At 37.0% G+C, this 13,821-nt stretch overlaps 1 protein-coding gene across 1 annotated transcript in view; it reads left to right on the forward strand.

The window, feature by feature from the left end:
• Positions 1 to 638: 638 nt before the first annotated feature.
• The window catches only part of LOC5578716 (larval cuticle protein A2B), a 43,042-nt gene continuing 29,859 nt past the window's right edge, over positions 639 to 13,821 (forward strand). The window contains exon 1 of the mRNA XM_001663968.2: positions 639 to 773. Within this exon, the coding sequence (XP_001664018.2) occupies positions 762 to 773 (12 nt within the window). The 5' untranslated portion in view covers positions 639 to 761. The remainder of the gene's footprint in view (positions 774 to 13,821) is intronic.

Raw genomic sequence — 13,821 nt, forward strand, 5'->3', positions numbered from 1 at the left:
AGAACCTCCTACCCAGCTAAGTGTTCTTATGAGCACCTCCACAGTTATTAACTCTTCCAAAGTTGCCATTTTTGCATTCGTATATCGTGTGGCAAGTACGATGATGCCCAGGGAAGTCAAGGAAATTGCCATAACAAAAAGATCCTGGACCCACCGAGAATCGAACCCAGACACCTTCAGCATGGCTTTGCTTTGAAGCCGCAGACTCTAACCACTCGGCTAAGGAAGGCCCCAAGTTTTAATCTAGTTATCTAGATTAAATTCATTGCCGTTAACATAAAGCTCAAATTTACCCAAGATAATTTGCCGAAGACATCAAAACTCTAGAACGCATCCCAGAGCGCCAGAGATTTTGGCCAACCAAAGTACGTTTCTGCGCCATAGTGCGTCCGCTGCTCTGGAGGTGCGTTCTATATGCGTTAAAACGATGATCGTTTCGGCTGCGTTTTGATCGATCGACGACTACGACGACGCCGACCACGCTGATCGCATGCATGGCGGGTGGGGTGAATTCTCTTTTTGATAAAGTAATGATCCAGCTGGTAAGGGGCCGGTAAGGTGGCATTTGGCGTTGGGGTGGTTTTTTAGCTTTACAACGTCATTTTCACACAGCCCCGGCTTTGACAACAATTTCTGAGGTATATAAAGTGCGTACACTGGACCCGAAACGGTATCAAAGTTTAGTAAACCAGCAACGTTACAACACACGTGTTCGCTACTTTTCCAGTAACCAGCTCAGAACAAATTCCAAGCCGCCGAAAATGTTGTCCAAGGTGAGAGACGTGATTACTGTGTAGTGGTTAGAAAACTTAAGAGTGAGGATCCCGAAGGAAGGACCGTCCGATAGTGAGTTGTTGAGTGGAAATCGACGTTTGACTCTGCGCTGTAGTGGGAGTATGTGGATTATATTTATTTTGACTAAGTGTCATCAATATTCATTTTTGTGCGGTAAAAGAGAGATTCTCAGAAAGTGTCAGTGTAATAGAACAGTTGATGTAAAAGATGTTTAAACTTTCAGTTGAAGTTCAAGAACAGATGACTATGCTGTTGGATCAAATCTTATTACTAGTGTACCGTTTATGATTATTTAGCTAGCATTAGTTATCCATTCTATACTTAACAAAATGGGCTTTTGGAATTTTCGAAAACAAAATCAAAAATGACTTCAAAATAATTGCCATATTTCTATAGAAAGTTCATGACGTGCACTAGAATCAAAATCAATATTTAAATACATTGGTGTTGGTTTAAAAGCGTTTCATGAACTTTGTATAGAGACACCCTTTTGTTTATATTACAGACGTTTAAGGTCTCAGTGAATTGAAATTCATCAAAAAGCATATAAATTAAATAATTTCAAAGGAAACATCAACGTAATCGAGCTATGAAAACGCTTTCGAACGGGTATTGAATAATTTGATTATGCAACTTGAGAAATAAACAAAATAATTTTTTCATCATTTTTATTACGGACTTTATCTTATTATGTCGACATATACCGGATACTTTGACCTCATGAAGCACAGAATTATCTAAATCAAATTAAAAATTATTTTAAAAATTATCCCCGAAAAGCTTGAGGGAAAACCCATTTTTAATATCCCAACTTTTGCTCGTTTTAGATTTCGAATATTTTGAAAACTACTGAAAATGATTCAAAAAGGAAATATATCAAATTTCCATGAACAATATGAACAATTGATACTTCCTTGTGTTCAGAATATTAAAAATAGATTAAATTTTAATATTATTTGACTCAATTATAAAAAAAACCATTAAATTAATTCAGCTATGACTGTTTAATGGTACGAAGAGGAAATTTACAAAAGCTGTAATAAATACGAGTTTTCAGTCCGTAGGGTACAAGTCACCCCACAATGTATTTTATCCATTCTTGATCTTGCTCGGTTAACGAAACAAGAAAATCTCAAATCTTCATATGGATGAATTGCAGGCCTTTCATGATCATTACACGTGCCTGATTTTCAAAGGTCTTTTTCGATTCGGTACTTCTTGACAATAGTTTAATTAATTTGTGAGGGTCAACTTTTACCTTTTTACTGCTGAATGCACTCGAACTCTTCATTCAATGGATTTGAATTCTTAATTACACCATGCCTACCTGTACTGCTGAAACTGACAACAGCAATCGTTTCATGTTGGTACCCATCTAGTTGAAGTATATTTATTCCATCTTCAATCGCTCTCAGCATCCAGAGATAAAACATCAGGTTCTTCATTTATTGCTCCCTTTTTTTCTGAAACTATAAACAAACAGCAAGCAAGTTGCTGTCTGCAAGTAGTTGGACTGAGAACGCCCACGCTCAAACTATTTCACTCATTTACACACCTTCAACGGTGGAGCTCAGCGAAACGATGCCGTTGTTTCAGCAGGGACTGAGCCCTGCTGAAACAACGATGGAAAATGTAACTTAAATAAGCTCCGGCTGCAGTTGTCACGGTTTTTGCTCCTGTTTATTCTGAAACAAAGTAGGTAACCGAAGGGAGATGAACAAACGAATACTTTTGCTGTAGGTCCCCTAAGGTGGCGTCCATTTATTACGTAACGCTAAAATTGGAAATTTTGACACCTACCCCCCCCCCCCCTCCGTAACGCTTTTTGTATGATTTTTTTTTAAATTTTTGTATGAGCCGTAACGCTTGAGCCTACTCCCCCCTCCCCCTTGAGCGTTACGTAATTTGTGGATGCCGCCTAAAGTACTGTTTACACTTTCAACTATTTCAAAACGATGGAATGCTAGAGGAATCACCGGTAGGAAATGTTTTTCCGCTCCGAGTGAAGCGACAAACCAAGATGTCGAAATTTAATTTCTTTAGCATTTCAAGGAAAAGGATGAGCGCGTTGTGCTTCCTTTTGTATCATTACCATCTAATGGAACGAAAACAGGTGAATAGTGAACTATTTTGAGCATCATCTTCTGATAAAGTCAAGATCTTTTAAACTTTTTTCTAGCCAAAGATTTTTGAAATTTTTCATTAGTAGTTGTCATTTCTTCCATATCTGTCCCCCGGAAATGATCGAAAACAATCTCTTGATTGATCATGATTTTAAAATCCTGAGTAACTTGATTGTCTATTGGACTAGTGAGATCTTAATTCAAAGTTGTGCTCTTTCAAAAAACACAGCAAGATTTTGGGCACAGTCACTGTTTTGTTTTTTTTTTTTCCTTTCCCAAAGTCGGGATCGGCTTATGAAGCTTTTTCAAAATGTTTGATAATTTTCAGAATGACATAGCCACGATTCAATTGCGTAATATATTTTCAAATTGTTTTGTTTCACAACTCTGATAAACGTTTTTGAATATTTTTGCATATGTTGCCACATAATACTTATAGCAGGGTCGCGAGTACGCTGAAATTGTTTCTTCTTCACGTAATTCCGAAGACGGATCGAGACAATGATCTTAAGGTGAAGATGCTTCGAATCCACACCTAAAATTTTTGACAGCACACATCTAGAGAATCACAAAACTATTCAGTCTGAAAGTTTTATCGAATGGTCACCACCAACAACTGACCAATCCACCAAGTTTTTAGCATAAACGGTAGTCTGGTTTGTGAGATTTGTGCTTCTGAAGACTTGATGTTTTGATATTACAATGCACAGTGGTCCAGAAAGCAGTTTTACGCGGAAATATGCATTTTGTACTGTAGAATGAAACATTAGATGAAAACGGTCTTCTACAAGGTTGTATTAGTTAGGCCCTTTGTTTGGTGTTGTTGGCAATTAGGGTGGTCCACATTTTCATAGAAATGGTATAACTAACTTTCTGTTTCTGTAGAAATTATAGTATACATGATTTAGCAACGTTGTAGACTATCCATTTTCAAGAAACTTTGCTACAACAGTTTTTATTTTTGTATCTCTTGACCGATTTTGGGATTTTTCTCTTACGTTTGCAAACAAAACTGGTTCCCAGTCTCTAGCGTTTTCAATTCAAATGTCTTATCAAAGTAGTCTATGAAACACATTTGAAGCTTTGAAATATGCGTAATTTGATTGATTGAAAGAACTCGCTTACTTTTTCCGTTTGGGATGTACAGTTAACTCTCCCTTACTCGATATTCCGTATCTCGATATAGTAGAAGCATTAACCTAAGAATGCTAATGTCGCTACTGTTCGTGTTACCAACATCTAGTTTGCCATGCGCTGACAGTTTGAGTACCGGTCCTCAAAGTGTCAAATATTTTTTTAAACCATCCACTACAACATGGCATCGAACAAACAATGAAAAGATACAGTTAAAAGTGATAATAAACTAATTCAGTTTTGTGAGAACAGCGCCATTAGCGTTCTACTACTAATATTTCTATTCTCGATATCGAGTTAGAGAACCATAGTAAAACTTGGTATTCATGGCTACCTCGATGGTCCCTTGGATCGCAGTTACACTGGTTTTGTGTTCTGTAACTCGATACCTCCCTTCAATATCGAGTAAGGGAAAGATGACTGTATTGTTGTTTTTCTGAATAAAATAACCCTACTTTGATTGTGAATATCTCTGATTGTGGCAAACATAAAAAATATCTTTTGATGGCATTCAAAAGACAAAATAATATTGTATATTCTATCAGAAAACACAGTTTTTTTATACTCAAATAGAATGCCTTGAAAAACAAAAAAAAAATATCAGAAAAATTTTAATAACTTGTTAACTAAAATAGATATAAACAATTTTTCAAATTTCTATTTTCTAAAGTTCTTAAAGTGATTTATAGCAAGTGCAATGGAAACAATGGGTTTTGCTTATTGAGGACTATTGTAAATAAACATTACATATGCAGCTTTGTAAGTGGATTTTTGATTTGGCCCTGCAATATTGTAAGCTTCTGTTGTCACGTGCAAAATAAAGGTGTCGCTGTGATGGTACAGTCAACTTTCGTTCGTGGCGCTAAGCATGTAGCCCACATAGTGAAAGACTTTCACTAATCGGGCTGAGTTTCGAGCTGCCAAATAACATAGAACAAAAGAAAAACAGAGCTACCAACATTGATAAATTACATCTTATGGCAGAAAATGACATTAACCTTCGTTGTAGGTCAGCTATCGACCAACTAACGGGACCCCAATTAAAACGTAGTTCACTTAAAGCTAGTGCAACGAACGAAATTCGACTGTACCTAGTCAACCACGTATTATCTAAGAATGTGCGCTCAAAATCACATATTCGTACGTCAAAAATTAATAATTGTCAAAAAATTGTATAATTGTCTCATATTGTGAATAATGCATTCTACAATCACGTCATGATGTTTAAACTTACAGATCGTATATCAATCCAGAATAGCATTAAATGAAATTGTATTAATTTGGCGAAAATTGCCACTTAACCTTGATATCTGCTGACGATGGGTTTCGAAGAATAACAAAATGTCGCTGTATAAGAAGCATGTATTCATAATCACAAATATTCGTACTACCTTTATAAATTTCTTTGTGGTACAGTGGCAGGGTGTCGGGTTCTAAATCCAGAAGGCCCTGTGTTCGAGACTAAGTGAAACCTTTTTTTTATTTCCTTCGAATATTTTTGGGTTCGTATTTTTGCAGTGTTTGAATTTTGATCCAAATGAGCCGATCGAACCATGTTCGGAGAGTGCAACAGTTCGCGAACCATAACAGTTCGTGGCACATCGCATTCGGAGAGCCCTATGAATGTCAACATTCACGAGAGCGTTCAAGAGCAGCAACTCTCACAGACTGCAACAGTATCGTGTCATTCGGGTGATTTATGTTTTGCATAAAACCAAACCAAATTATAATCTATTTGACCATTGAACACCGCTTTGGTTGCAAACATAGCACAGAAAATAAAAAATATTTGCCTCTGTTTCTTGATCAAAATGAGAGTGGGTCAGCGAACGTTACAAGAGTTGACACACAGGGATCGGCGCCAAACAGTGGGTGGTATGTATCTGTCTTGTTTTGTTCATGGCTCGTTATCTTCCACGAACGATAAATGTCATGCGAGTTGTCGTCATATAGCCTCTGCGTAATTACGAACAAATAAATTTCTTTCGTCAAGGTCGAATCTTCGTTGGAAAGCTCTGAGCAAACTAAAATATTAATGGTGTCTGGTGTCAGATTCTGAGCCTCAAAAAAAGTAAACGAAGACTTAAAGCATCCGGAATCGAACAAACGATCTCTCAATCGTCAACTCTACCCGCTTACCAACAGACCTATTGCAGAAGCATGCGAAGCGCGGGTTCAAGAGCCAATACAAGCAATTCTGTGATAACGGATATTCAACAAACGCTTGCTTCATTGAAGAAGGGGAACAAAAAGAATGAAGAAAAAATGTTCGTTGACTATTTTGAATTGAAGTTGGTCATGGATTTTTTCGTCAATGACGAGATGACAATGAGTTATTCTCCCTATACTTGTTTACGTTCGAAATGGTCTTCCGATCGAAACCCGTTTCGCATTTCCGTTTACGCCAGCAAAATCAAGTGGACGAGAAACGAGAATGAGGGTGATTCTTCTGGATAACGATGAATCTTTTGATTGTCAGCCCTAGACATTACAGTTTCTATATGAACTTTATACCCAAATAGCAGTTGTAAAACGTATATTGTGTACAAATTTATATGAACAAAATGAATTATCTGTGTGGTAATGTCATAATGTCTGCGTGTTAGAAATGCATTAGAAAATTATAAACATTTGTATGAGAAGACAAACTTCAAATTTTGAGCGCAATTTTCTCTATGTCTAATATTTCCATAAGGGACATGGATTTATGGGCAATAGTCTACATACGGCTATCTGTAAAAAATAAGTAATAAGAACTTGAGTAGCAAGAGTACAACACTCAAATCTACTACTTTGATTCTTGATAGAGATTCTGCTTAGAGGGTTCAAATAGGTATAAAGCAGCATATTTGGCTTTATTGTTATCCCAGAGGATATTTTTTGGGTTTGATTCAATAATGAAACCTCGATAAAACTTGAAATGTTCCTTTGGTGCTAGAGATAATTTCCGGAAACCTCTCGATATCCCCTTAGGGTTTTAATCGCAGTTTCATTGCAGTTATGTGAAACGAAAAATACCCTTTCAATCCTCTTATAAATTCCTACAAATCCTTAAGAATTCTCATGACTTACTTGGAACCAGAAGGAGCTCTTTAAATCATCTGGAACACTGTTGAGATTAACAACTAATCCTTCATAAGTTTTTTTTGTAGCAAGAACACCCCTCATTGATTATGGGTCACACTAACCCTTATGCAATGCTCCACAAAGCTAGAGCACAGTACTGTTTATTTGGCATATCTTTGAAAGCAGAAAAAGGATTTCTGTTCTTTTAGCTCATTTTACCATTACTCTTCTTTTACATATAGTCAGTGAAATAAGTTTGTTACCAAATGCTGTTTTTCCATACAAAATGCCCAAGTTTGGGGTGCAGTATCTCAGCTTCTGGTAGTCCGAATTGGCTGAAATTTGGATGACGAACTACAAATAACTTGAAATTTTTCCTGTAAGGGAATAATTACATTGCAGTCATTTTACATAGAGTTTTAGAGGGTTGTTCAAAGACAAAAGTAAGTAACCGAGATACTTTTTAATTGAATTCAAAAACGGTAAGTCGTTGAAAGTTAGTGTGTTCTGCAAATTTGCGTGACTTCTGAAATTGAAAAACTTTGTGGAACAGACCAACAACCCACAACTTACCATTTTAGAATCAAATTACAAAGACTCTCGGTTTCTTACTTTTGTCTTTGAACAACCTTTTGAAACTCTATGTAAAATGACTGCAATGTAATAATTCCATTACAGGCAAAATTTCAAGTTATTTTTAGTTCGTCATCCAAATTTCAGCCAATTCGGACTACCAGACGCTGAGATACTGCACCCCAAACTTGGGCATTTTGTATGGAAAAACAGCATTTGGTTACTAACTTATGTCACTGACTGTATGAAAACATATTAGTACGGATGACCAAATTTGCTGACAAAACGGAGTACTAGAAAAAAAGTATTACTGAGAAAAGCTATCAAAGGAAACCTGATTTAAGTAAGAACATTGTGGTAATTTAGTAAGAAAAAACGTTATGATGTTGCAATTGACACTCTCCAGAGAAACGTCACACATTCCAGAAGATGAATGAATACGCAATAGAAAGAGGAGCTCAATGCTCTGGACCAGCCAAGCCGCGTGTACAAGTGTATCACGATCTTTCGAAACAATTTTACTGCCTCGTTGTACGAGACGATAGTGCAGTCGTGCAACGGAGCGAAGAAAAACTGGGTAGTGCCGATGGATAGAAAAAAAATAGAACTGAAAGTGGCATTTCCTCTACCGGGATTTTCCGCAACTGGATTCTGATATCGTGTTTTTTTTTGTTGCAAGTCGACGGATGCTGGTTTCCAGCAAGCAGGTTGAAAAGATTGTTGCTTGAAGGCACTGTCTGAAGAGTTGACAAACGAAAGCAACAAGTATTCTTGCAAATTTTTCTCCATTTCCATACAGCTGAAATGGAAATAGTTTTTTGATGGCGGTATTTCTTCGAAGGAGAAGCGCTCGAACAAGAAGATATGAGAATCTATGCGAAGAGCATAAAATCGACGCATTTTAGCAAAATAGTTTGACTGAGCTGTGGCTCCATATATTGTCACATGAATGTGACAGAAAACGTTGTTTAAAATTGACTTCAGAGATTAAAAATTGCTGGAAAGATTCAATCGGCTCATTATGTAACACACTTCCCTATTGAACTTTTGCGAAGGTAAATTATTTGTCCAGTTCTTATGCTACGATGAGTTCAGTATCACAAATTTGAAATGGAACTGAAGCGAAAGCAAAGTTACACGCTCAAAAAAGAGTTCTGGAAAACGTGAACTGTGAAAAATACACCATGAACTACCATCATGTTTACGCATACCGTCGTACGGGGTGACATTGGGCCATAAGTCTCACTTTAGGCTAAGATTTCCACAGCAAACTAAAAACAGAATAATGAAAACAATGTGGTAAGCTTCGAGAATACGTTATGAATAGCCGCTGGATGGACATGGATTAGTTTTTTGGCTCCCGAACTAGCCATGAGATGCATCGAAAAGGGCGGTCAAAGTCACCCCCTAGGCCCAATGTCGCCCCGCACGGCGGTAAACATAATTTATTTCACGGTGTATTTTTGCTTGTTGACGAGTTCACGTCAGCTGTTCACAAGTACGAGAACGGATTTTTTTCTGTGTACCGCGAGAGCTCATACCCAAGTAACACCGAAAACATCTTTTCAGATAGCATATAGCAGATCTTGTCATATAAGAGTTATAATGGTGAATACCATAACAACTTGTGTTATATAAATGTTATAAAATAGCTATCGGAAAACAAGTCATCCCAAAACATTAAATACAAAAATGACAACCTGACTTGGTTGATTGGATGCTCTACAAACGTACATAATAAAATGTATGTTGTAATAATGCATTTTGAACGAAATTTTTACAAGATTCAAACATCAATATACCCATCATCGTCGATACATGTTGTGTGTCATTCTAACATCGACTATTGAAGTTGGGACAAAAATGCCATAATCAAACATTGTGGAGAAAAATTGAACGTAATGAAATCGTTAGCGGGTGGTTTTCTAAGTTCGGTTGCTTTTCATTATCACAAAAAAAAAACAATTTGTTTGATACTATAAACTTCTGAAAGAGTGGTTTCAGAGTGTACTGCGAATTGATAAAATAAATATTTTTTTAGGTGAACAAAACTTCTGCCAACTGCGTTTGCTTCTTCTACTAGAATTCGGTGTTTTACACATGCACATAACGAACTTTGATATATTCACATTGGAAAATAAACGCACGGTTTTAACACCGTGGTTGGCACATCACCTAGTTCAGAGTGTTTTGTGTGTATCGGCACTACAATTTCAAATTTGTTCTGATAGCAGAAAACACATGATCCAAATGATGTATATTTCACTAGTGTTAAAATAAAGCAGGTTTCTTTTGTGCGGGCCAAAATTATTGTAGGCTCTCAAATTGATGAATATCGTCGAAAATAACAAATAGCTACTGCGTCAACATTACTAAAATTTTCACATTGTTGACATTTGTAGAGTAATGTTTGACGTTTGACAGATTAAAATCTATCTACTAAGCAAGAAGCTATATTTAAGTTATTTGGGTGTTATAAACATTATTGAGAAAACAATCGAATGATTTTTTAGATAATATGTTTAAAATATGTTCTTATGATGTATTATGAACGTTATTATAAGTCAATCTAAATCCTCTAGTTAAGATGCTCTGGAGACGTTATTACAACGTAATTTCAACTCATATTTGAATCAACATACACAAACATTTCACATTTTGCTAAATAAAAAATCAGGCTTACAGTACCGGTTGAAAGCTTGAATCACCTTACTTCGAATCTTTTTAATTTGCATATCGATTATATTAAATTAAATAAATTGATTAGAAATCAGAATCAATTTGATAAGTTGCGTCATTGACAGCGATATAAAACAATTGAGTATGAAAAAATTAATAACATAATTGAACCGTTCCAATAATTTTGGACGGCGCTGTAAGCCATATTAAAAATCTGCCATCTTATTTTTTCGTGAGAATTGAAGAAAATTAGACAAAACTGCACAATTTTGGGTGGCTTCGTTATACATTTAGAAATTATTATAATGGCCCATGAATTATTGAAAAGCGAAATTGAAAGTTTCACCATTGATTTCGATCCGCATAATAAACTTCTCAAATATCGTTGAACACCATCCTTTTTAATTTTATTCATCTCCGTGATGAAAAACAATTTTAAATTTTTAGTTTGGAAACATTTGTCAGGTTATGGTAGCCATGTATTTTTGGAGGCAATTTTATGTTTTTTTTTTCTGTAAGTTCCTTCGTTTTGCAGATTGGACATTTCAAGCAGATAGTATGTAATATGATTGTGTTTTGCAAGTTATATAGCTTTCAAATAACGTCACAATAACCAGAACATTTGCCTGTATTATAATCTAGACATCTTGTGCCATATCCATGTGGTTTGTACTTTAAAATGAATCAATTACAGCACATGAAGTATGTCGTTATATACACTTGAATTGTGAGTCTTTAATGCTGAAAAATAACCTAATTATAACAACTGTTCATTATAGCTTATATTCTCATCTTTATTATGTTGAGAGTATGTTTAGAAATCGTCAATGGTATGTGATTATAAGTGGTTGTCAGACCTATGAGATGTTATATAAGCCGCCATTTTTTGCGCTGTTTTAGCTATACAAGTGTTAGATATAAAGTAAATATCACTAGAAAAATACAACAGAATGTGTTAAAAACTGGAATTTTTAACTCTTATATAACTAGCTGTGTTACTTGGGTAACCTATTCAGATTTCAGAGCCTTTCTTGTTGGTGCCTCCTCACAGGGTAGGAATGGCATCCTAAACATCCAGGTATGCGATCCAAATGTCGTACATTCCAACAAACTCATGACCTTTCTTAGCCTAGTGGTATCATCCATGGCTACAAAGTCATGCTGAAGAAGTTTGGGTTCGATTCCTGATATGGTACAGGATCTTTTCGTTCTGAAAAAGTCCACACGAATGCACAAAATTATACAAAAATATCTAATAACTGTGAAATTTCTCGTCACACACTTACCTAGTGACAATGTTGGTTTTATTGCAGTTTTGTAGTACAATCTTTGGTTTTAGTCAGTTATAAAACCATAACAAAACCTGTAATGACGCTTCAGTTAGCTAAAAAACAGGCTCTAGCTCGGTACAGATGTAATCCCAAGAAGAAGCACAACATTCCACCAAACTGATCAATGCTATGCATACTGATTGGAACCACCGAAAACTTTCTGCATCCCACCGAAACAACGCCACCCGGAAAATTGAAACTTCCCCCCATGAATGTTGCCGCCCATCAGATTTCGTCACGCAGCTTGACGGGAAAATTCCACGAATAATTTCCCATTTCCACCACACTAACCAGCAGAACTTTAAACCGGCAATGTCGTCATGTTCGATGCGGAGCGTCACTCTTATCGCTTTTCACCACCCGATATGATTCCGTCGTCGATGCTCACTCTTCTGTCGTCGGACGGAGACAAAATTGGATATTCAAATGGATTTAGTCGAACGCCATTCGATGTCGGTGTCTGATCCTGCTATCACCGTTAGCAGGGCTTTGGATGATGTCAAATATATGTATGTGCATCGAAAGGGTGTGATTTATGATCTTGACGAAAAATATTTTGATTTATTTGTCTGTTCAAATTATAAATTTTACATTGACGACACAAAACAGATTTTTCCCCAAAAAGTTCAACGAATTCTCGTGCAGTGCTTCATGGTGGCACAATTGGACTTCGCTATACGATTCCGACACGCATTTGCGGTCGATTTAATTAAATTCAAATAATTTCACCGCCGAGTGGCAAACAATTGAAAACTCTCGCGAACGATTAGAACTGCGGTCGATGGCTGGAAAATATGCTGACGAGAGCATGATTAAATTATTCAATCTTCCACGGAGGTACCGCTTTTTCTTCTGTCAGTGACATTCGCGATGGCACGGATGTCGACCAGTGCAAAAGTGTCTGAGATGGCGAAGACATCTCCAACTACTCTGTCAATATTTGAACTGACAGACAGACGGTTGGACAATTGCGTCGTCGACGACAGATTGCGGGTCGGTTCCGCCACCTGAGCTGAAGTGATCCACTAATCTAGACACGTTTGTCTGTGCCGATGCTGGATCAACAGTCGTCGTCGTCGTCTTTGTTGGAGGTGCGGAAGCAAATTTGAATAAAATTATACTCCCGTGGAAATTCATTACTCTTGGTATTCCTCTGCGAAGGAAGGAGGATGGATGTCTATAAGTGGGCCAACTTTTCACGCTGGGTCTGACCTTTTGTGAAAGTGGAGAATTTTTCTAGGGTGTGCGATTGAGTTGATATGGAAATGAGGATAAAAGAAGATTTCTTAGAGATTTAAAATTTTCAAACGGACTTCTTTAACCCTTTCGGGACGGACGATTTTCCACCTTTATGTTCTTACTTCTCTCGCTAAGTAGAAAACATCCAGAATGAATTCTACTCGTCATGAGGTGTTGATGTAACTCAATGATTATGGATATTTTAAGACGGAGAGAAAGAATATGTGAATCCCTCTCTAAACAAGACTTTTCTAAAAACTTTATCTGAAAGGGATAAGTCTCTAGAATATTAACGATAGGTTTATCTGACGGAGTTGATGGTCTAATGACTACCGCTTCTGCTTCATAAGCAGAAGGCCATGGGTTCAATCTCAAACCCGTCTCTTTCCTCGTACTAGACGGACGAGAAACCGTTTCCCTACGCTCCCATTCTTCCATCAATATAGCACGCTTTTCCTTACGCCTGATACATAAGCAGTTTTCTTACCAAGAAGCAAGCCTCTTTGTCATAAAATTACCTTACCCCTATACCTTCCCGCATGTTGCCTTTTAATTCCGGTACATGAAACAATAATTTAACTTATCGCAAACCCTCCACATCAGGGCAGTAATTCAAACAAATGAAGGTGCCCATGTTCCACTCTAACACCTCTCTTCCTATGCAAACCGAGAGGTGCAAAAGTAACGTTCAACCGGAAGGTGAGAAAGCGATGCTCGCCAAACTCACAAATGGAAACAAATGTTACACCAACCAGGCAGACCGCACCACAAAATTCCATTCGCAAAATGTGATATATTTGGCTCGAGTGTGTTACAAAATGGTGCTGCCCCTCACATCGAGTGGTGGGAGGTGAAAAATCAGAGAGCAATTCCCTGTTCCA

This window comes from Aedes aegypti, chromosome 2, assembly GCF_002204515.2.
Source record: "Aedes aegypti strain LVP_AGWG chromosome 2, AaegL5.0 Primary Assembly, whole genome shotgun sequence".
NCBI lineage: Eukaryota > Metazoa > Arthropoda > Insecta > Diptera > Culicidae > Aedes > Aedes aegypti.